This window comes from Macrobrachium rosenbergii, chromosome 41, assembly GCF_040412425.1.
Source record: "Macrobrachium rosenbergii isolate ZJJX-2024 chromosome 41, ASM4041242v1, whole genome shotgun sequence".
Lineage (NCBI taxonomy): Eukaryota > Metazoa > Arthropoda > Malacostraca > Decapoda > Palaemonidae > Macrobrachium > Macrobrachium rosenbergii.
In genome coordinates this window covers 33,802,267-33,828,269 of record NC_089781.1, presented here as the reverse complement: position 1 = coordinate 33,828,269, position 26,003 = coordinate 33,802,267, and the positions used below count along the sequence as shown (strand labels likewise).

Here is a 26,003-nt window from a genome sequence, read left to right as displayed (position 1 = left end):
TGGATCAATGAAAAAATGACAGACAATCATCTTGTTTAATGTACAGTAGTCAGATATGGGTCATGCAATATGCTGAATGAATTAGCTTTTGAAGCTCAGAAAATAGTACTATAACAGATTGAGAGGCTATGGGAAATGATCATCATTACTCCCAAGTTCAATGCATTTCTGTGACAGCTTAATTATCAATTGAATGTTGAAACTTTTATTTTAATATATACTGGGCATCAAGGCTGAGCAGTGCAGTGCTTGGCTTTTGGCTCATGTTTGCTAGGTCTGTATCACTCCCAGACTATTGCCCACCAGTTCACCCAGGTGTACATTATTACTAGTATCTGCTACAGTAAAAAAAAAAAAAATGGTGTGATGTCAGTAAGATAAAGTCTGCCCCTAAAAAATCTGATGACTCATTATGAGTCATTATTTCACTCTAAGCATGCATGGAATAGAAAGAGATCATAATAAAGGGAATACTTGTTTGCATGATTAAAAAGTAGGTTTAAATAACAAAAAAATAAAACCATACAAGTCTAGGAATTCAGAGGTTGCTGCCAGGAAGCTACACACATGAAAAATAAACCTTTTACATGGCTGGAATCCAGAATCCATATACCACATGTGCAGCATATGAACTTTTGGATTTGACATAGAGTGTCAAAGACATCTGAAGACCATGAATGAGAGTTAGTGTAAGTGATGGATTTGTTAAGAAACAAATGTACATTTTGTTTAAAATTACAGTACCATATTTTAGATGATTTTTGTCATGTCTTGAAATAAGTCTGTGCCATAATCATTTAGGTCAAATAATCATGAGCTGATGATGTACATTCCAAACATATTTCATTAAGAGCTTATAAAAAAACTGGATAATAATAATAATAATAATAATAATAATAATAATAATAATAATAATAATAAATAATAATAATAATAATAATAATAATAATAATCACTGTACAGTGAACCCCCGTATTCGTGGAGGATGCGTACCACAGTCCCCCACGAATAACTAAAATCTGAAATACTTAAAACCCTCTAAAAACACTTAGAACTGCCCATTTTGATAGTTTAAACACAAGAAAAACCCTGTAAAAATGCTTATACCTGAGTATTTTAATAGTTTTATCACAAAAAGTGTATTTATTCATGAAAATTATATGAAAATACAGTAATTAGTGAATATTTCTCAGTGAAAAATACTGCAAATGGGCACATTTTCCGCGAATAATGGGTAGGATATGTTCCATAGACAAACCCGCGAATGCGTGAGTCCGCAAATTGTGAGAACGCGAATACGGGGGGTTTACTGTAGTTTGGTAAAATTGACAAAAGCTCCTCAACTTCACACAGTGAAATAAATGGCATAAAAATCTGGCAGAAAAGATAATCAGAAAATCTCTAAAGCAATTGAAGAAATTTGATAACAAACAACAAAACTGGAACTGTACAGTATATTTCAATCTGAAATTAAAGCTTCTATAATATAAATCTCAACAATAAGAAATAAGCACACGTGAAATAAAACAATATCCACAAAACCTTGTTTTCATATAATCTTACTTGAAGTCTTTAAAGTGTGTAGAGAGCCACCAAATATCAGCTTCATCTTGGCAATCCGTCACAACAAAGCGTGAATCCGTGAGATATTCTTGAACATACTTATAGTCAGCATAGACACGTAATTGTTGGTCTTTGGGTAAATCCTCTACTTCTATATTTGGATCTGGGAAGGTTTCATTTACACGTCCAGACTACAGAAAAGAATGAAGGGAAAATATTTTAAATGATTTTGGTACAGTAACTTTTTCATATTTTTAAACCAATAACTAAGTATACAGTACAGTAATACTAGACATAAAATATTACATATCACTACTGTGATTGTTATATGGAATCATAATTTCCATTTCCAATGAGCTGTTCTACATGTAACTTTACCTAGTTAACAGGTAGTAGAGGATACAAATATGCATACTGCCTATAACTTTCATTTGTTTTTTAGAACACTAATCTCAAAGTTAAAAAAATGGCAATGTCATGAATGAAAAGGCAGTAAGGTCTACATAACATATCACCTGAATTCATTTTAATGACCTTTTTCTTTTAAGTTAAATGACCTTTTTCTTTTAAGTTATCCATTATCACGTAAGTACAAAACTGTTTGTGTAAGGCTAAAAGAAAACCAGTTAAAAACAGTTAAAACAAACATTTGCTTCATAAAGCAATAAACAATTCCAAATTTGTTAAGTGACCTTTGTAGTGATCAATGCATTCCACTAACGATCAACCTATTCCAGTAAAGTATACAGTACTGTACAGTATAATGTATATGAATTGACATGGATAACTGCAGAGCATAGATAAGCAAGGGTGAAGAGGCTGATCAAAATGTATCAATAATTACTTTGGCACTAAAAATCCATCACTTAACGACAGCCTTTAGGAGGGCCAGCTACCATTCATAACACACTCAAAAATGAAGAAACATCCAGCTGGTCATCTGTACAACCAGACTCCAAAACCAGTTCTTGCTTTTAACTAATTTTTGCACTTTTTTGTTGTTTCAGCTTATATTATCATTCACTTCCTAACCTTTGTAATATTTGCCTTAATTATTAGTATATGGGTCTCTTGGGCCATAAATATGACATTTTTTTGATAAAATAAAGTTTTATATATACTTACGAAGTAATTACATTGCTTAAAGTTTCAATTGCCGGCAGCTTAAAAATTTTGAAATTCACGGTAGGGCTAGTGTCGGTGTAGGTGACAAGACCCCGCCCACTTTCATGGTAAGAGAGGAACAACTTCAGCAGAGAATTCAATTGCTTTTGCCCTTCTTTCCATATGAGTGGAGGAGGGAGGGCTTTGATTCATAATTACTTGGTAAGTATATATAAAACTTTATCATAAAAATGGTATTTTCATGATAAAATTAAGTTTCATATATACTTACCAAGTAATTACATAGCTATACTTTCTACTTGACTGGTAGTTAAAAATTTGAAGTTCGAAGTAGCGATTCAATTGTTTTAAGTGTAGGAAACAACCCCACCCTCTGTCAGGGAATGATAGGTACAACAAAACAGGGAAAATCACTTCTTTTGTGCTTAATGTCCATCAGAGGGGAGGAGGGAGGGCTCTGATCTATAATTACTTGGTAAGTATATATGAAACAATGTTTTATTATGAAAATACCATTTTCATATATGCAACTTACCAAGTAATTACATAGCTGAATCCCACATTGATAGGTGGTAGGACAAAAGGACATTCTGTTTCAAAAACATTCAGATATGTGATGAGTCTGAAACACCTGTTAACATTGGTAAAATACTTGTCGTATCCTTACCTGATAAGAGACCAACAGCAGGAGATTACTGCCTTTTGGTCAGTCCTCATTTGACCTGTAGTGACTTAGCGGTATAGCCGAGATGAGTCCCTATTTTAAAGAGGGAGCTTTTGAGTAAAGGAGTTTTCCCAAATAATACTCAAAGGCGACAAAGAAAAAATTTGCCCTTGCCCTGGGCGCAGTACCAAATCAAATAAAAGACCAAATAAAATCGTTACCTACAGCGACAACCATAAAAATTAAAACCCATCATAACACTTCCATAGACTGGTGGGCACTCCAGGCACATGTACCCCCCTGCTTCCCAAAAAAGAACTCATCATCCAAAATTCAAGGTGAAGAAGTTGTAGATAGGAAGGGGTGCTTCCTAGGCTTCTTCCCCCAATACCAAGCCAGCCACCAATAACAGACCTAAGGTAAGGTACTGCAATTCTCAAACGTAGTCTCTATTTTGCGAGGCAAAAATGGAGTTGCACTTCCAGTATGTCGACTGGAGGATAGCCGAGAGTGACATATTATGTCTAAATGCATAGGACATGGCCACCGCCCTAATCTCGTGTGCCCTAACCTTTAACAGAAGGCAGAAACCACCACCCATCCATTAAAAACTAAGACTGGTGGGCACTCCAAGTACACAGTACCCCCAGGCTCCCTTTATGACTCAACACCTTAGTACAAGGCGAAGAAAATAGGAAGGACGAAAAGCTTCCTATGCTTCCTCCCCAAATACCATGCTATTCACGGACAACAGCCCTAAAGTAATACAATTATCAAAAACAGTTTCCACATCACGAAGATAATGGGATGCAAAGACAGACTTACACATCCAGTAAGATGCTTGAAGAATCGATGATGGAGATAGACTGTGTTTGAAGGCTAACGAAGTGGAGACCACTCTGGTCTCGTGAGCCTTGACTTTGATGGATGTTAAGACCTCTTCTCCAATCTGAAGAATGGGCTTCGGTGATCAGATCCTTCAAAACGAAAGACAAGCCATTTTTCGACAGGGAATGGGACAGATTTCTAACCGAGCACCATAAGTTACTCGAAGGACCTCGAATCTTCTCCATTCTGTGCAAGTAGTACCTCAGTGCTCTCACTGGGCACAGAACTCTCTCCTCCTCATCTGGGCCCAGTATCTCCATTAGGCTTTTAATAGTGAAGGAATGAGGTTGGGGTTTGTTTGGGTTTAATTTTTGGCTAAAAAGCCCAGGGTGAATGAACATACAGCATCACCTTGGGAAAATCCAATTCTTGTCGAGAGCATGCACCTCACTGACCCATTTGGTGGTTGCTAATGCTACAACAAAGAGGGTTTTCCTGGTAGGGTCTTGTAGCAAAGCAGAGTGAAGAGACTCAAAGAGGGGTCCCGAGAGCCATTTCAGAACTACATACAAATTCCAAGAGACGGCCTCTTGTCCCTTGGATTTGGAGGTATCAAAGGATTTTATGAGGTCGGACAGGTCTTGATTATCAGAAAGATCCATTCCTCTGTGCTGAAACGCCGAACTCAGCATTGCCCTGTATCCTTTGATCGTAGAGGAGGAAAGACCCCTACATAACTTCAAAGACAGAAGAAAGTCAGCAATGTCTGCTACAGACGTCTCAGAAGATGAGATGTCATGCCTTTACATCAGGCTCTAAAGACTGTCCACCTGGCTTGATACACCTTGTCGGAAGAAGGGTGTCTACACTTCGCAATTACCTCTGAAGAGCTAATGAAAACCCCTTCTGTCTGAGGAGTTTCCCAACAGTCTGAACTCTGTCAGGGCCAGAGTGGACAATCCTTGGTGGAACCATCTGAAGTGGGGCTGTCTGAGCAGACTTGGTCTCTGTGGTAATAACAAACTCGGGAAGTCTGTCAGCAGCCTGAGGAGATCTGGGAACCATTCCTGCTGCAGCCAGAACAGGGCCACTAGAGTCATCATGACATTCGTGTGGTTGCGGAACTTGTTGAGAACTTCCCATATCATGCAGGATGGTGGGAAGGGGTAAAGATCTTTCTTTGATCAGTCTTGTAGCATGGTGTCTGTTGCCCATGCTAGAGGGTCTGGGACTGGTGAACAAATACTGGAAGGCGATAATTCTTGGGCGTCGCAAGCAAATAGATCTATAAGAGGTCTCCCCCACAGTTTCCACAGATCCCCACACACCTGCATATGAAGAGTCCACTCTGTGGGGAGCACCTGATTGTGATGGCTCAACCCGTCTGCAAGGACGTTGAGTTTGCCTTGGATGAACCGAGTCACCAACATGGTCTGGTTGCGGTTCACTCATACAAGGAGTTCTCGCTGCTTTGCAAAGGGAGGATGAATGAGGTCCCCCTTGCTTCCTTAAGTACATCAGGGCTGTAGTGTTGTGCAAATGTACAGTCACTATTTGACTGTGAACTACTGACGCAAAATGTTGTAAGCCCAGCCGAATTGTTGTCAGCTCCTTGAGATTGATGTGTCAGTGAATCTGCTCCTGGGACTACATTCTGGACACTTCTTGGTTGCCTAGAAGTGGCCCCCAACCCAGATCCGACATGTTTGCACAGAAGTCTTGGTTGGGGTTCAATGGAAGAAGGGACTTCCCTTCTGACAGCCTGTCTTCTGATTTCCACCATAGGAGACCCTCCTCTATTTCTGGCGAGATCTTAAAGACAAATGGGTCTGGATGAGTTTTTCTGTCCCAGCTGACCCACAAGTATAACTCAAGAGATCTCCTATGAAGCCTTCCTAGGGAGACAAATTGCTCCATGGAGGCTAAGGTACTGGGAAGGCTTATCCATTGGTTGATGGGAGGAATGTGTTGACTTTCTTCAGGCATGACTGAATTCTTTTGGGGGATGGAGAAACCTGAAAACTTTGAGAGTTTATCATCATTCCCAAATCGAGAATCATTTGTGCTGGAGCCAGCTGGGACTTCTTGAAGTTGATTAGCAGGCCTAACTCCTGTGCTAGTTAAAGGGTTTTCATAAGGTCCTCCATGCACCTCTCCTTCGACAGTGATTGAAGGAGCCAATTATCTGAAAAGAGGGAGATGTTTATTCCCATCAGATGTAGCCACTCAGCGAGCAGAGCAAGGACTCAAGTGAAAACTTGCGCAGCGGTTGAAAGGCCAAAGCATAAGGCTCGAAACTGGTACACTCTGTTGTGAAATACAAATCCCAGGTACTTCCTGGACTCCAGATGTACAGGAATGTGGAAATGGGTATCTTGCATGTCCATGGTTGTCATCCAGTCACCCCGATGAATGGATGACATGACAGAGTGACTTGTTTCCATGCTGAATCTTTTGTCTTTTCGATGAAGAAATTCAAGGCGCTCACATCCAGTACCGGCCTCCATCCCTGACACTTTGGGGACTACGAAGAGACGGTTGTAAAAACTGTCTGACCTGGCTTCTTCGACTTCCTCGATGGCTCTCTTCTCGAGGAGGGATGCGAATTCATTCAAGAGGGACGAAAACCATCCTATTGAGTAGGTGGTCAACATGATGGGCATGTTGACTAATGGGGCTTCTCCTTGAATGGGATGGAGTAGCCCTCCTTCAGCACTGACACAATCCACTCCTCCGGTCCCCTTGCGCTCCATCTCTCCCAGTAATGGAGGAGCCTGGCTCCTACTGGCGCATGGAGGAAAGGATCCTCACTTCCGAGCAGAGGGCTTGGAGGAGGACTTCTTAAATGGTTGAGAAGAGAAATGTAGATTTGTCTTAGGTCTTGACTGAGTTCTGGGTCTGCTACCATGAAAGGGAAGTGGTTGAGGGTGAGAAACAGTCCTGATACTCGTAGAGGAAGGATCCCTGGGGCGTCTAGATGAACAAGCTAAAAGGTCTTGCGTGCTTTTCTTCTGAAGCTCTGAGGAAATGTCTCTGACTCTAGATTGAGGGAAGAGGTACTGGCAATCGAGAGGAGAGTAAAAAAGGGTAGACTTCTGTGAAGCCATAACGCTCTTCATGGTAAATGAGTAACACAGCTCTCTCTTTTTTTAGTACTCCCATGGCATACAGAGATGCTAACTCTTGAGAGCCATCCCTGTTGCCCTTATAGGTGAATGACAGGACATTCAGCCAATTCACTGCGATCTCCTCAGGTAGTGAAAAGCAGTTCTTGATCTTTCAGGCTAATGCACTCACTGACCAATCCAAGAAGCTTATCACTATGAAAATTCTAAAAAGGCTCTTCAGAAGATGATCGAGCTCTGTAGGGGAGAACATCACCTTAGTGACGGCGAAAGCTGACCTCTGAGACAAGTCGATAAGACCTGAGAAGTCCCCCCCGGGAGGAGGCAGGCACTCCCAGAGAGGGGCACTGCAACAGGTCTGACTGAGGGGGCAACTGCCCATGGTCAAACCCCACCGACCTGCCTTGGGCCTCTGGTATGACTGCTCCCATGTGTAGGGGAGTAAGCAAGTGACCTTTGCCCAGGAGCGTCGGTGGGATGAGGAGCCGAATGGTCACTGTATCCACTGTTATTCCCAACTTAGCATCGAAATTATGTACAATCTTCGACTCGAGACTGGCGAGGGGGTCAGGTTCGGAAGTGAGGGAGCTGGGTAAAGGAGCAGGTTGAATGGATGAAAGACTGGGAACAGGTGACACAGTGGGAGCAGACATAGATAAAGTAGGAATATTATCATCAGAAGACTTTGTAGAACTATCTACAGTCTTGCTATCTACTGTCTTATTCTTGGACCTAGCGGCTGCCTTATGTTTTCTATTCCTATCCAGTTTTGCTAAATGAGACCCCAAAACCTTCCATCCTACCCAGAACATTCGTCACAGGTTTGATCAATTGAACACTCTTGTCCCCTACATTCTGTACACATAGTGTGAGAGTCATACTTTGCTTTAGTAAGTCTTGTATTGCAGTGTTTGCTGCAATAATGTATGCTAGTTTCACTAAAGTCAAACATGCTAAATCTAAAAAGTCAACAACATGAGTCTTAATCAATATCAAATTGAGGAAAAAAAAAAAGTCTTAAATCGTGAAAAAATGGTCTCGCTAAGAGAATCTAACATAAATACAAAGCTGTAGGCTACCAATACTTCACCAAAAGAAGAATTTCAAAGGGAAAAGTGTCGAAAATCAAAATCTAAGCTGACTGTTCACAACTGACCTTCGGTCGAGAGCTGGCAGAAAACAATTGAACTCTCTGTTGAAGTTGTTCCTCTCTTACCCTGAAAGTGGACGGGGTCTAGTCATCTACACCAATGCTAGCGCTACCACGAATTTCAAAATTTTTAAGCTGCCAGTGAGTGAAACTTGAAGCAATGTAATTAGTTGGTAAGTTACATATATAAAAATATATATTACGTGCCACTTATCTCAGCTTCCTGGCAAGTATCATACTGTTACTGCTTCTCACTGAAAATCCAATTTTCTTTTTGGACAGCCTTTCTGTTTTATTTCGGAATTAGTCCTTTGTACCTGTACACAATTCATAAAATTTATCACTGAAAAAAATCAACTATAAAATCAAACAATTTAATACAGGCAATCCCTGGTTATCGGAGATCCAGTTTTTCGGCGCCGAAAATCGCCGATTTCCGCTTATCGGCGCCGATAATTGGGTATTGGCGTCAATGCATACCTAACAGAGGCGCTAATAACCAAAAATCAGTGATTTTTGGCGCCAATAAGCCCCGAAAATCACCAGTTTTCAGTTATCGTCACGCCATCAGAACGGAACCCCCACCGATACGAGGGGAATGCCTGTACAGTCTTCATACCATAAAGGCATCTTCTGGAGGTTCCATTTGCTGAGGATCAACATGAGTCAGGTCAAGGGGATACCAAGGCAACATCTGAGCATCTCGGGTATCAGAGTCAACTGGTGGTGTTTCAACATAGTCCCTTGTTACTTCATCTCCTTCTTCAACATCCTGATGGGTAAAATGTTTCAATGAGAGATGTAAAATTTGAAAGCCTAGAATACCTTGTTTGCAAGCTTTTTCTTAAGTATACATGTATACACATGTGTTCTATAAGAATAAATAAAAGGAAAGACACATTCTAAAAATGCAATCAACAAGTGGCACAGTTTTCAGGCTTCTGAAAAGCAAATCTTTCAGCTCTTTATCCACTGTGAACATAAATTTTTTTCAAAGGGGCTCCTTTTATGACTCATAAATATGAAATGTGTAAAACATAGTTTTATATCTCAATATTTTATAACTGAAGTACATTAGTAAAATTTTGTGTTCCCCTAAATATCCAATTCATCTATTAGTAACAGTTATCAAGAAGGAAAATCAATATATATGGCTACAGAATTTTAAATCCAAGATAAAATGTGTTTCAAGTAATACAAAAAGAAAAATTTTATACTGAACGTATAAAATACTCTTGGGTTGCAAAATTATTCATACTACATCAGAGTTAAAAAGACACATGAAGAAAAATGAAGCTACAAACTGATAAATAATTGTTTCACCACAAGTCCACTAATTTACAATAGCTTTATGAGCACCTATGCAAACTTTAAGCCACTCAACACAAGAGGAAGGGGTCCCCCAGTTCCAGCTGGCAGTCTACGCATCAAAGCTTCACCAACCCTCAAGTGGCAGACAGAGTCACTATTGTGTCTGCCATGTTGTAAACACCTAGCAAACTGTGGCCCTAAACAGTGTTAAAACATTTTTTTCAAATTTCCTTTCATACATCTATCATTTTAGTGCACTAATTTTCAGTCATTTAAAGTATTTAACTAAATTCTTCAATGAAGTCTCAAAATTATGTCAACTGCCTTTAATTCTTATGAATGAGTTTCCTTTACTAATCCTGGGTTCAGTAAGTACCTACCATTGTCAGTTCTAGGCTACCATAAATGCTAAACATTTACTGGGATTAGTAATCTTACTCATTATTCTACTGCCTTTTCTCAGCTTGGTGTAGGTATTTGCATACTTGTTCATTGACTATTTATAGCCTAACTACTCAGTTGTGTTGGTAAAATTTATCTCTTTGGTACTGGAATGCAGAATTTAGGCCAAAGGCCAAGTGCTGCGACCTATGAGGTCATTCAGCGCTGAAAGGGAAACTGACAGTAAGAAGGTTTGAAAGGTGTAACATGAGGAAAACCTTGCAGTTGCACTGTGAAACAGTTGTCAGAGAGGGTGAAAAGTCAAATGGAAAAATCCGGGTACAATCAAGTTGTGTTGGTAAAATTTATCTCTTTGGAACTAAAAGATATCCGACATGAATTCTGGACACTATTGTGTCACATACTCTCTAATGTTAGAGAAACCATTAAAAAAATAACCTCTCACATGGGTCTGTGCCCGTCGAAAGACCCAGCAAATCCGCCTTATATTCCGCCACATCCAATCGCAGGTCCCGTAAACTACTTTTAGAAGCCGAAAGGACACACCAGAATCTGCCTTACTAGATGGAGGACTAGAAAACACAGAGAAGGGGGGAAACTACAGTAGAAGATTCAGAAACAGTCAAAAGTGAGTTAGGAGCTAGGGCAGAAGGATTCTGCACCACTGTAACTGAAACATTGACTTGAGACTGAGCCAGACTGAAAAGAAGCGATGAAGGCAACACTCCAGCCAGAGCACAAAAACCACTTGAACCCGAAACCAGAACCCATCCAGGAGAACGACTCTGCACCCTTAATACCTTCTCCTGTATACCTAACCCAGGCCTCTCCTCTATCACACCTAGATCTTGATCCTTACTAACATTATCCACATTAAATTTATCAATACTACAAGGGGGTTGGGGATCTCACTGCCTACTCCGTGCCAAGGGGGCCGGCAGACCCTACCCACTTGGAGGCTTGTGGTTCTACCATTACCCTCAGCACTTGTTGGGGCTGGTTCTGGAACAGGCACGGGAGCTGAAAAGGAAGAAGGTTTAGACATCCTAACACTACTACTATCCCTATCTGAGAAATATTGAAGAAGACTAGCTACTAAATTTTCCATACTACTTGCAATCCTATCCTCTATCTGTTTGACTACCTCTGAACTCGCTAAATCCATCAACTGATCTATAGCAGAAGCCTGAGACACTTGAGGCAGCGAGAATCTGACCGACGTTTGCCGCCTTTACTAGCCAAAGACTTGCGATGACGAATGTAATCCTCCATCTCTTGTGCCTTCCAATTGGAACATTCATCGCAATGAGTCTGTACATCACACTTAACCTTCCTACATACCTGACAGAGTGTCTATCGTGTCTCAAGGTACTCATCCGTCTCTGGCAGGAAGAAGCAGCGATGAGCTCCAGCATCCACAGTCGTAGGGGCAGTCGAGGTTGACGTCGAAGCTGAAGGCGCGGTAGTAGAAGGTGAAAGAGTCCATGATGACCAATCAAGACCAGGAATCAGTGAGTCCAATTCCAAAAGATGTTCCACATCAAAGATATCCAGAAAATCCATAAGAAAAAACTGGTAAATACAATCCAGGTCCTCACCCGAAGTCCAAAATACAAAGAGAAGTCGGGTAATAGGATTAAAATCTTGCACTGCAGAATGAAAAAACCCTCCAGCAGTGCTAGCAAAAAGCAACTGACAAAAGTGGGAGTGTCGGCGCACACCAGTGTCAGCGTTGCCACCTGTTTGTTATGGTAGCTCAAGTGACAAGATTTTACCTGCAGCGTTGGTAACGCTGGCTGTTAAAATTCCCAATAGTGGGATTGGTAACTGAGAGTTGTTAGGACTAGTGGGATTAAGGGCAAATTCAGGTGTTCAGGGAGTGTATTGCAATTTACAAAATACCCACTTCCTAAGCGTCTGCATATCTTTTAGAAATCACCATAACATTCAGGAAATATTTTTGTTCCAAAAACCTAAAGTTCATTATATTTACCTCTACCGGGAAAAGCAATGAGTAACTGCAGTGATGAGGTGTATAATAAAATGGAACGACTCGAAAGTTAGGTTCCCCACAGTGTTGAATACGTGATCCAAATTCGTCCATAATATACCATACTGGAAGGCTTTCCTCCGGAGTACTCCCCACTGAAAATGAGTTATACAGTTATTAAACACACTTGGCAAAATTAACTTTCTTTTACAAACCCATTCCCTATAAATAGTAAATTTCATTGCCCCCTAAATTCTGCACCACTTTGATCTGTTTAACATATAAAAAACTTGTGGCAACCAGTAGCCATGCACATGCACCTATGGGCCCCAGTCCCAAAGAGCTGAATGTCTCACTTCTTGTAGAGTCTGACCAGTTAGCTGCATAAAATTACTGGAGTTGGGAAGCAGAAACTTTGACAATTATACAAGTAGTGGGTTTTTATGATGAAATTTTTAATAATAATAAGTGACTTGTTTCACCATAAATCCCTTACTTACCAAAAGCCTGAATCACAACTCAGGAAGGAAAGAATAAGATGTTAAAAACCAAGAATGACTGACTAAGACTAAAATGAGTTTGAGAGCTCCCGGTAGTGGGAGTCATTCTAAACCATGGCACTAACATAAGCAAGAAATTGTCTTACTAATTTCTTAGGTTAGGACTAAAACGTTGACAATGACTACCCATTTCGTAAGATGTACAGGCAAATAATCCAGAAAGTCTGTCTTGAAGGGTGCCCTAGTGAATGATGATAGTAAAAATAAAGTAAGGAGGATGATGCTGTAACTACCTGTAAGTTATATACCCAAGATAAAAACTTGAACAAGATCTTTGGTACCTCCATGTGACTGTCATAAAACAAAATTAATATAAAGATTCCTCTTAAAATTAAAGTAGCAAGGCCCCGATTTCACAGACAAGCACATTATTCTGTGCTGTTTTGCCCTTGTAACATTAGCATGTGCCCTTATGAGATCATGCCTGTGCCTCTATAAAATAGTGTTCCATATAAGACAGATCATTCTGAATGGGCTTTAATGATGATCCACTTTGTTTTTAACATAAATTGTTAGCAGCTGTGAATCAGTCTGGGTATCTGGGGAAATTGAGTCTCAGCTACAGTTAGTTACATCGGACAAACCTATTGACTTTTAATCCTTGAGGTGTGTTATTTAATTGGAAAAAGCATGAATTTCAAAATCCAGAAGAAAGGACCCTCTCAGTCAAGTCCAAAAGTCGAAACCTGGTCCAGAGGCTCATAGGGAGGATTAAAACTTGTGGCAAGTAATGCAAAGTCCCATCTGGGATGTCAAATTGGTTCCCAAAGAACCTTCTCAGCACTAATATTCTTTCCAGTTCTGCTGAAAAGCCCACATAAGTCCAAGAGGTTCAAGTACCTACAAAAGAGCAGATCTCTAACCTTTGATAGCTGAACCAACAGGTTTTTCTGACATTCCCTGAACCAATGCATCTTTTACTATATCAACTAAAGAAAAGAAATGTTTCTCATTTACTTGGTAGGGGTTGAGAGTTGAGACTCTGTATGGCATGAAGATAGCCACTGGTTGCTTCTGTCAAAAACTCTCTAGTTTGGAAATTTGTGTATAATCTCAAAACATAAAGATCTAGCATCACCAAGTTCCTAAAAAATAAGCAAAGAAAAGCTGATGCAGGACATTCTGCAATCTGGGGAATCTCCCTGGTGAGTTTGCTAGGAATAAGAAGTTTACACATTTTTCCTGCTGTGGCCAAAGCAGTGCCACTGGTGCCACTGAGAGGTTCTGGGAGCTTGGAACTTGCCAATACTCCCTTAGCAAATAGATTGATATGTTCATTTATGGAATTTAACATGTCAAAGCCAACCACTGGGGGCTATGGCTAACAAAGGAAAGTTGTAGACTTCCAGCCCACCCCAAATATGTATGCATCTATCCACCAAGCTGCTAGGTCTGAGAGAAGGAAGCAATATCTTGGGATCTTGTTGTTGTGACTGGTTGTAAACAAGATCCACCAAAGAGGTGCCTCATAGCAACCATACAGGGTGTCCATAAAGTCTCTTTACAATTTAATGAATATATTACAAAAGCAAATGAACAGACAAATGTGGAAATTATTACAAAACAGAAGTAGATATTGAAGTTTTTTTGCCTTATTTAATACACCTCTATTTGTGCACCATTAGTTGCATGAAGCACATCAAGACGGTACTCGATTTCTTGCCAGTTTGCTGTAGCATAGCCTCATCAATGGTGGCAATGGCGTTAGTGATCTTTTGCTTGAGATCATTATCTTTGTTCGATACACAATATCTTTAACATAACCCCATAGAAAAAGTCCAGGGGAGTGATATCTGCTGAATGAAGTGGCTAGGGAATTGGGCCATCCCTTCCAATCCACCAGTCTGGAAGTGTCTAATTTAGGAACATGCAGTCTCCAATGTGGTGGTACACCATCTTGCTGGAAAATGGTGGTTGGTCAGGGTCATCTAGGTTGTGATGCCACATATTCAGTCAAAAGGTCAAGGTAAACATCTGCAGTAATTAATGTCTCATTGAAGAAAAATGGACCAATGATTAAATTGCACATGATCCCACTCCACACATTCACCTTAGGACTATCTCGGTGAAGTTCCCTAGTCACATGGGAATGTTCTGATCCCCAGATTCTCACAACTGTGTGTTCAGCTTCTCTGAAACATGAAAGACTGCCTCATCCCTAAACAAACTCGGTTGAGGAACGTTTCACCCTCAGAAATTTGTTTCAGCATCTTAACTGCAAACTCTTTTCGTCTTGGTTTATCATTTGGCTTGAGTGCCTGTATGAGTTGCACTTTGTAAGTGTACAATCACAAGTTCTTGTGTATGACTTTGTGCACTGCTGAACGTGGTAGCTGTAAGTGTCTGCCACCAGTATGGCTGGCCTTTGCAGGAGAACGATCAAAGGCTTGTCTTGCACGACAGATGTTTTCCTCAGATGTTCTTGGTCATCCACTCCTCCCTTTATCCAACACTGTCCCTGTCTCCATAAATTTCTTGTGCCATGCACAAATTGACAGACATGACAGTGTATCTCTTCCATACTTAGTTCTGTAGTTTCGCTGAGTCTGCATATCCAATTTTGCTTCAATAAACCATGACACATTGTGCCTTTTCTTGAGTAGCCATTTTTAGGGGTTCATTTAACAGTACCACTTTCATCAAAAGGGTACCTGAAATACACACATACAATGTGATTAAAAACTTTGTTAACTGCTGAGTACATAGAACAAAGCTGATTAAGATATCTCATCAATGGCTTTTATAATATATTTTTTAAATATTAAGGAGACTTTATGGACACCCTGTATGCAGACACACTGGTGTAGTGCCCAATCTGATGGGATAACAAGTGTCTTCCTACTGAGGCTGTGAGTGACCACATGGTGCCTTTCTGGAATGAACCATGGAGTGATCTTTACTTTTCTGGAATTTACCAAGAAGAAAACTAAGACTGCCATGTGACAGAGGGTCATTGTCCATGTGCCCTCCCTGATTCTTAAATCTTGTCTCATCTCAGTAGCTAAGGATTGAAAATCTAGAAAGATTACTTTAGACTCCAGATAGCTGATGTGGTGTTTGTTGTTTTGGAGGAACCAAGGCCCTATGGGAATAAAATCTGAGAGGTTTCTCCCCCATCCTTGATTCAGTTGTGTCTATAAAGAGCAGAACATCTAAGGAAGGAGAGACTACAGGTACTCCTTCCCTGAGGTTTTGAGACTTGCAACCAACCAAGATATCTTCTGATGGATTCTAAAATGTTACCTAGGTAGCTCCTGTCAAGGATTTTTGGACTGCAACATGGGAAAAACTTTTTTAAGGCAATAAGATGATCTATCAAAAGTCACATCTTGGCAGGATATGATGTCTAGAAATTTTGCACTGGTGAGGGTAATTTTGTCCTCTGGCACCATCCAGGGAGTCTACAGTGTCCATGTCCATCCTTATTTAAGATGCAATGATAATCAATTCTAAGTTTGACTTCTCTCAGTTGACCTGGAGACCCAAGCTCTGCCATAGTAATAAAAAAAAAATTGGGCAAGTTTATGTTAACCCCTAAACCGCCTGTCGACTGGACTAAAATTGTCTGTCGGTGCCGAGTGGACGATAAAAAATTGTCTGTCGGTGCCGAGTGGAGTGGTACTAAAATTGTCTGTCGGGTGACGTATGTCAACTACAAAAATTCCAACCTTTGGTCAACTTTGACATGACCGAAATGGTCGAAAACGCAATTGTAAGCTAAAACTCTTACATTCTAGTAATATTCAATCATTTACCTTCATTTTGCAACAAATTGGAAGTCTCTAGCACAATATTTTCATTTATGGTGAATTTTAAAAACTTTTTCCTTATGTCCGCTGTGTAAACTCGGCGAACATCTCAGAAATTCTTTCGTCACTTTGTCGAACGTTTGCACCGTTTTATATTAGTCATTACATAAAGTTTTATATATGAAAATGTGCAATTTCATGTAGAATACAAAAAATAACTCATGGTTGTAGCTTTTATCAGTTTTGAAATATTTTCATATAAGTCACGATAAATAGAAAAAATTCGACCTTCGGTCAACTTTAACTCGAAAATGGTAAAAACTGCAATTGTAAGCTAAAACACTTACAGTCTAGTAATATTCAATCAATTACCTTCATTTTTCAACAAGCGGGAAGTCTCTAGCACAATATTTCGATTTATGGTGAATTTAAAAAAACATTTTTTACGTCCAACGTTCTTTAATTCATGCATCATTTTGTCATAATATTTTCTCTGTGTTGCTTTGATCGTTTTACAATTTGTTATATACCAAAATCATTGCAATTTAGTGTACAATACAAAGAAAAAAAAATAACTCATTAGCTTTAACTGTGTAGCATGCTATATGCTGTGTTGACTGTGAATGCCACAAAACCTTTTCCACCAATACAACAAAAACTAAGCCAGTTGTCAACACAATGTATTTATATTTATTTTCTTTCTTTCCCTCTCGAGGCTTGATCCCATGCCAAGAATGAATTTCAAACTATTTCAGTCCATGGGCCATGTCCTGAGATGACTGAAGTGTCCAAATTTAATTAAGGTGATGATGTGGACCTCCTGACTCTGACAACCCAATGAAGACAGCCCTACAGGACCTTATTTGAATAATAATAATAACAATAATGAGATTATATGAATGAAGACCATACATAACTGACTATACAAATATATAATACTGTAAATGGAGAGAAAGGGTCTGACCCACGGCAACATCAGACTGATATTATTATCGGTTGTTCAAACTGAGGTTCAAATTCAGATGAATAGCCAGGCCTTGGGTTGTCCATGTCCAGGAGGAATATCAGCAAGTCACAGGCAAACCATTTACTTCTCTTAATGGGAGAGGATCCAGATTTCTTTTGGGTTAGGCTTTTGTACTTCACGGTGAAAAGCAGTACACAAATTTGATCCTTTTTACTATTGCCACTTCACAGTTAAATTTCTAGGCTAATCCCTGCAGTGCATCTAGTTTAGCATGGTTATTCTCGTACTCTGTCAAGTGTATAGTTAGTTAGTTATAAATGATTTGTTTAACCAGACCTCTGTGTCAAGTGTATAACCCTAGAACATAAAGTTTCCTGTATTCTTCTATAAATTCCATGGTTTTTTCTTGCGACCAATTCATCTTGTTGCTTTCAACATCAAACCCTTCCCGCACCTGGTGGAAAGGCGTTCAACACTAGGCAACAGGCTAAATCTTGTCGCATGCGTAGGGTTATACGGCAACATGTTGCCTCTATCGCATAACACACAGTCGCATGCTACATGTTGCCTTTTATTGAATTGGTGGAAACACACTTAGCATATGCAACAATGTAGCATGCCACATATTGCTAAAATGTTGCCTCGGTGGAACTGTGCCTTTACAAGCAATAGCCTCACCTTACTGTCAAAGACTAGGAAGTAATTCCCTGCAGTGTGAATTGAATCTTACTGGCCGTGTTGCAAGTGGGGGTCTAGTCTTCAGAAAAGGAAGCCTGTAACCTTCTCTGATGACCTCCTTCACCCACTGTTTGACTCCAGTCTCCCACCAAGATGTCCAGAATTTCTGGAAATGAGGTATTTCTGAAAATCAAGTCACTGGAGATGAATCTTGTCCACCATCAATGTCTCCCTCTCCCTAGGTAACCTGACACTAAAGTGACCAGCTTTCCTGGACTGAAAGGGTAACCACTGCCCCTGGTCTATCAGAGTCCTTGAAGGAGTGGAAGGTTGGTCCAACTGGCATAAGTTCCTAGGATTCTCATCAATTGCTTTTGCTTGTTTGAAACTGGAACCTGCATGATGGTCTAGTGTCTGCTTCTGCAACTGTGAATGAAAAAAAAAGGAGGGATGAAAAGGCTTGCAGGACAGGACATCTTGTGCAAGTTCCTCAGCTTCCAGTCTGAAAGAGTGAAAAACAGGAAAAGCCACATGCTTCTCAGAATCTTTACTGGGCCACCTTCCTGCCACCTGTTGTCAGCAAGTATAAAAGATAAGGCAATGGTTAAGAAGATCAAAGAAAATGGAAGCATTCTCTAATATGCAATGTCCTGAGGCAACCTTCCCCAACTTTTAGTGCTTCTCCAATCTGATGATTCTGCAACACCAGTTCAAGTTCTCACTGAGTTTTTGCTATCAGTAAGGTCTATTAGGTGAATCCTCTCCAGGTTCTTCATGAATCTTGCTCTCTTAGCTGAGTGTTCAACTTCTTAACCCTTAAACGCCTACTGGACGTATCATACGTCGACTAAAATTGTCTGTTGTGTGCCAAGTGGATGTACTGTACGTCGAATACAAAAAATTTCAACCTTCGGTCAACTTTGACTTGACCGAAATGGTCGAAAAACGCAATTGTAAGGTAAAACTCTTACATTCTAGTAATATTCAATCATTTACCTTCATTTTGCAACAAATTGGAAGTCTCTAGCACAATATTTTGATTTATGGTGAATTTTAAAAACATTTTCCTTACGTCCAGCGTGGTAAGTCGGCCAAAATTTCAGAAATTCTTTTGTCATTTTGTCGTAATTTTTGCACTGTTTTATATTAGCCCGTTACGTAAAGTTTTATGTATGAAAATGTGCGCAATTTCATGTAGAATACAACAAAATACAACCCATGGCGGTAGCTTTTATCAGTTTGGAAATTTTTCATATAAATATCGATAACTGCCAAAATTTCAACCTTCGGTCAAATTTGACTCGACCGAAATGGTAAAAAAACGCAATTGTAAGTTAAAACTCTTACATTCTAGTAATATTCAATCATTTACCTTCATTTTGCAACAAATTGGAAGTCTCTAGCACAATATTTCGATTTATGATGAATTTTTAAAAACTTTTTCCTTACGTCCGCCAGAAATTCTTTTGTCACGTTGTCGTAATGTTTGCACCGTTTATATTAGTCGTTACATAAAGTTTTATATATGGAAATGTGCGCAATTTCATGTAGAATACAACAGAAAATAACTCATGGTTGTAGCTTTTATCAGTTTTGAAATATTTTCATATAAATCACGATAACTGCCAAAATTTCAACCTTCGGTCAACTTTAACTCGACCAAAATGGTAAAAAACGCAATTATAAGCTGAAACTCTTACATTCTAGTAATATTCAATTATGTACCTTCATTTTGCAACAAACTGGAAGTCTCTAGCACAATATTTCGATTTATGGTGAATTTCTGAAAAAAAAACTTTTCCTTACGTATGCGTGGTAACTTGGCTGAACATCTCAGAAATTCTTTCATCACGTTGTCGTAATGTTTGCATCGTTTTACATTAGTCATTACATAAAATTTTATATATGAAAATGTGCGCAATTTCATGTAGAATACAACAGAAAATAATTCATGGTTGTAGCTTTTATCACTTTTGAAATATTTTCACATAAATCACGATAACTGCCAAAATTTCAACCTTGGTCAACTTTAACTCGACCGAAATGGTCGAAAAAACGCAATTGTAAGTTAAAACTCTTACATTCTAGTAATATTCAATCATTTACTTTTATTTTGCAATAAATTGGAAGTCTCTAGCACAATATTTCGATTTATGGTGAATTTTGAAAAAACATTTTCCCTTACGTCCATGCTGATAAATCGGCGAACATCTAAAAATTCTTTAAAATCACGTTGTTGTAATTTTTGCACCGTTTTATATTAGTCATTACATAAACTTTTATATATGAAAATGTGCGCAATTTCATGTAGAATACAACAGAAAATAACTCATGGTTGTAGCTTTTATCAGTTTTGAAATATTTTCATATAAATTACGATAAATAGAAAAATTTGTCCTTGGTCAACTTTAACTCGACCGAAATGGTCGAAAAATGCAATTGTAAGCTAAAACACTTACAGTCTAGTAATATTCAATCAATTAGCTTCATTTTCAACAAACAGGAAGTCTCTAGCACAATATTTTGATTTATGGTGAATCTTTGAAAAAAACATTTTTTTACGTCCGCGCGTTACGGATTCATGCATCATATTGTGATAATATTTTCTCTGTGTTGCTTTGATCGTTTTACAATTTGTTATATACCAAAATCATCGCAATTTAGTGTACAATACAAAGAAAAAAAAACAATCCGTTAGCTTTAACCGTTTTGCTCACAGCGCAATTTGTATAAAATTATATATGAAAATATTTTTTTGCGCTGTCATATATTTCAATATTTATATATGATAATGATATTTTTTTTCATTTCTGATGGTTGCATACTAAACTTCAGGCAATGACAAAAAAAGGAGCCAAAAATGAACTCTTAATCTTAAAAACTAAGCGTGCTGTGATTTTTTTAAAAACTTTTTTTCCGCTTCGGCGCTAACTCCCGAACGCCGCCGGCATTTGGGAGACGTTTTTGTAAATAGAGGCTCGGCGTTTAAGGGTTAATGACCGCTGCTTGTCCATAGTTGCAAGTACCTCTTATATCCAGTTGAGAGGAAGCACCTTCTTTTGATTTTTCTTGGGGTTTCTGGTCTGTCTCTGTGTTCCCTGTGATGCAGAATCATCTGGAGGATGAGGGTCAAGGAGACAGTACATGTTCTGGGCTTTTGTGTGACTCACCTTATGCTCTATTAACCAGCAACCAGCTAACTGGAAGCCTGCTAATGCATTCCAAGGTGTTAGGATCACAGTCATGTGTGCCACTATTAACACCAACATGAGTTGGATGGGTTGTGCCTTTGAGACTGAGTCCTTGCTTTGACCTGAATGCAGCTCTGGTATTGGCTCCTGGCATCTGCATGATCCTGGTCTGACACTAGTGCAGCTCCAGTAACATATGGTTTGTGTCATCAACTGGTCCTTGTTTCACACTTTAAGGGAGTTCCCTGTACATGTGGCTTCCACTGTGCCCTCTAATATAAGAAAAATTGCGGCCATGGCTTTGAACTCCAGAATAACCTTTGTCTGAAGCACTGGTACAACTTGTGCATTACTCCAAGTTTATTCTTGAATATAATTCATCCTTGGAAGAAATACAAGCTGGAAAAATCAAGCACTCCTTGATACCTTGAAGAGTGACAGGGTTCAACAGTGAATATAGCTTGACTGTGCACCTCAACATGGTTGTCCCCTGAGTCAGACCATCTTGCTATGATACACACCCATGTTTTAGAATTAACGAAGAATCATCTTGCATACACTGAGAGGGATGGAAGGCTGATGAGCAATATCAGCAATCCTAGACAAACAAGTACTCTTCTTTTTCTGAAAGTGAGGCCACTGCCATGGGAATTAAAAATTGGTGACCAGGGGAAGCACTGCAAGACAGGCACCAACCAGGTAAGGCAGCTGCAATGATGGAACTGCTGCAAGCTGAGTGTGTGGATAAAAAAAAAAATCTCATGGCTGAAGATGTCAAGTTTCACTGTGGAAGTCTTGAAACATTTCAAGTTTCACTGTAGAAGTCTTGAAACAACTCTTATACAATCTTCTGCTTAGGTAGTACTTCCACTGAACAGGTGACCAGCTCACAACTTGCTATAGATTGATGAATCACAAATAGAACAGGAAAGAAAATTATCTAGAAAGCTCCAAAATAAGAAAAAATTCAATATCCAAATTACAAAATAAACAAGATGGACTGAGACTGGCAAATGGAAGCTAAGGTTAAAAATAGCATTCTTAGAGAACAAGTCTAATTTTTTTCACAGTAGACCATCAATGAGTCATCTTCAAGAATCCTAAACACTTCCCAATTTAAAAAAAAAAAGATACTCTGCTGGCTAGCCTGCAGTACCTGTGGATGCCACTACTGTAATGGATCCTTACGTTCCAAGCAAGCAAAAGGGTCCTTTTTTGTGCAGGATGGATTACTGCTGAAAGAAATGTGAGTTTTGAGGCAAGACATTTCATGCAAAAGATGTTGGTATTGGAAAAATTAATTTCAATTTTTACTTTTGCAAAGAAAAACAATTTAAAAATAAATCTGATACACATGCAAAAACGATCCATTAAACTTTCTTTGAAGCACAGAGAAGGCAGGTATACAGGTACTAGATTATTCACATGGAAATACTGGAAAGCCATTGTGTTATAAATGAGTGCAAATTCTGGAACAAAAGGACTCCACACAAACAAGGACATGCAGCTAAGAAACAAAAATATCCAAGGACTATAAAGACACTGGTTTGATAATAAGAGGATAAACAAGGAGTAACAGTGAATGAGATATGAAATGATGGCTTAAAAGGAGAATCTGAAAGTTAAAATAAGAAAAGTGGTTGAGAGAATGGAGGCCAAATTACTTCACTTTCATAAATCTCTCACCTTGAAAGGCAAGTTATTCCTCTTAGAAAATTCTTTCACTGGTAAAACCTTTGAGTAAAATGCAACAGGATACAGTAAGGCAATCATTTGAATTTCATAAAAATACTGTGAATGCAACATACAACACAAAAATGAAGAGAATGAAAATGTGCTAAACCAATGTTTTTAACTTTTTCTCCATGTATAAAGACATGCAAAGCACAGAACAGTTTAAAAGAAATATGCAAAACACGTACCATTGCATAATGATTCCTCATGATCATTCTAATAAAGTACAGCAGAGAAAATGAAGTAATTATAGTAACATTTCTAAAACACTGAGGCTGGCAAGCGATCGAAAAGCCTTCAGCTGTTACTCTGAATTACTAATTTTACTCTCCAATGAAGCACTGGAACAATAATGCTGTATTTGGACTGTATATGTAATACTATGTTTAGGTATAATTACATGCAGTACAGTAGTTTAAAATCATAGGTACAATACTTACTCAGAGTGTAAGTCATATTGAATTTCCACATTTCTTGAAGGACGTTTTCAATCTGCTCATCTCTTGTACAGTCATCACTTGGAATATCCATGAGAGTCATCATTCTTTCTAACAGACCAGGAACATCTACCAAGTAAGTTCTGGCATCTTCAGCGCGGTACGTCAACAATGATCAATGAGGAACACACTGAAAGATGGTGGATGTATTTTATTATGTTAATACACTCAATTCCTTTGTATCATAAAATGTTAAACACTAATAGTCTGTATAGCACTTTACAGTCTATAACGTAACTTACTTATTAGGATCACTAGCCTTTAACCCGTCTTCTTTGATGACCACAACCCACCATGACTGGCCAGAATCATCTCCATCATCAGTTGAGGATGGTTGAATGAGTTGGAAATACTCACCAGCATCATAGATCTGTAATTATTGAAGCAATGAAATTTTCTACACATTACACTGTACTAAATTTTTTTCATAATTTACCATTTCAATACTCTCTAGACTACTAACAGTAGTTTTATTGACTAGGAATGAGATCTCTGTAGAAGAACAATAACTGAAAGCTTACTGGGCACTGTCCTCATTAACTTAACAGCTTACTGGGCACTGTCCTCATTAACTTAACAGCTTACAAAGACAGCAGGCATTCCAGTGCACTGACTGAATGAACTGTTTAATGCTATAAACTGGCATCATAGGAACTACAATCATCAACCCAAAAATTACAAACTTAATTAGTTAATCTGTACTTAAGAAAATACAGAAAAAATTTTTCTCAGATAAGAAGGAAAAGAAATGACTGTACCTACACCATAATCATTTTTCTTAGTTTACAATCCAAAATTACCTAATAAATATTTAATTATAAAAGTAACGTAAGTAATTTTTTCTAATGCACACCTACTACTTTACGACAGCCTAACCTGTAATAGAAGGTCATCATTTATGAAAAAATTAACTTTATTTTGAAATCTTTATACTGTATTTGTTTCATGATAACCCCATTAATTGGCTTAATAGCTACTTAAAAGGGATGAATATTACACCAAAACTCTTCAAAAATCATGGAAATCTAGGGGCGCTGGACCCATGAATGCTTGGTTCAAGGTTAGTAAGTGCAATAGGATTCTTGATGCTAACAAAGGGTCAAAATATGAAGAGGGCCTTCTCGGTACAGCCATGGGTTGTACTGTTTTAATAAGTTGACAGAAAACAAAACACAGTACCATAAATACCTACTTCAAGGGATCATAAGATGAAGATACCAAAAAAAAATGAATGCATGCTAGAGGACTATGTGGCAGGATGTCTACAGTTTGAAAGGTTTCCCAGGGGTTGATGGAGAGGTAAGGAACATGACTGATTCAGCTTTGACAAACTGATGATAAAGGATTCGTCGACATGATAGGGAAAGAACTGGAAGATCATACTGAAGAGAGCTGTAAAGTTTTGATAAATAAAGGAGTTGAAAGACCTTGTCAAATCATCTAGGAAGATGATGAGGAGGAAGAAACTGAATATGAAACAGCCAAGTGGGCACTTGAAAAACTGTATGGGTGTTATGGCTGAGAACAGATGTAAAAGAAAATAATGGCTTGTGTTCCAATAATGGAAAGTAACATTAAAGTGACACATATTTCATCTACCCTGATTTCTCCACAATGTCAGCAATCACCACGCTACATCTTCTAATTCTCATGGTAGACTTTGTACCCAATAATTTACTACCATCATCATCATAAACCATGGCAGCAAAACTGAAGAATGGAGGAGCTATTGAGTACATACAGTAAACTAATCTATCTTTTAGCAAAAAATATTTTTAAAAATTTCTCATGTTCATTTACAATACTGTTTATGATACAATATTTTTTGTCATAAAATTGTAACACACCAGAATGTTTTTCATTGTTCTTTTGTCTTAAGAGAAGTAAAAAGAGTAATATTTACTGCTCTACAGTCTCACTGGGATTAATAGAATCCTTTTCAATAGAGAGAGAGAGAGAGAGGGAGAGAGCATACTGTGGGTATGGTTTGCTATTAGCTCAAGTGTCTGCTGTCCATGCATAAGGATGAAATAATCAAATACTGGGATTGAGAATGGATCAGGGAAAAATGTTAGGCTTCTATTTGTGCACCTTTCAAGGCTCATGGTACGGTATATGCTATGCACAATGCTAAGGGAAAAACGGGGTGTCTCACTGATAGTGAGGACCTAGTGTAGAAGGTTAGGTTAAGATGAATTTCTGTATTTCACTATTATGATTTATGGTGATCTGTATGATTTATGGTGATCTAGGTCAGATCAAGATGTTTGCTTGCCCCCACTTTGTTAAGGTCCCAGCCTCCTGGATTAGGTTATGTTAGGGAAGGTTAGGCTTGCAGGCTAAATGAGGAGTGGGGGTCCTTATAGAGAAGCCCCTGGCCAAGTAAAGACCCAAAACCCTTTGTTAGGTTAGGTTAGGCTAGGGCACATCCTTGTATTTTACTCTGATTTTCATGGCATTCGAGGTCAA

The 26,003-nt window shown here is 38.8% G+C and overlaps 1 protein-coding gene across 1 annotated transcript in view; it reads right to left on the bottom strand.

Annotated features, from left to right (window-relative positions):
* Positions 1–26,003, bottom strand: part of TTLL12 (Tubulin tyrosine ligase-like 12) — a 99,806-nt gene that overhangs the window by 55,958 nt on the left and 17,845 nt on the right. The window contains 6 exon segments of the mRNA XM_067084220.1: positions 1,564–1,754; positions 9,075–9,227; positions 12,162–12,313; positions 23,478–23,642; positions 23,645–23,664; positions 23,777–23,904. Coding sequence (XP_066940321.1) covers positions 1,564–1,754; positions 9,075–9,227; positions 12,162–12,313; positions 23,478–23,642; positions 23,645–23,664; positions 23,777–23,904 — 809 coding nt within the window.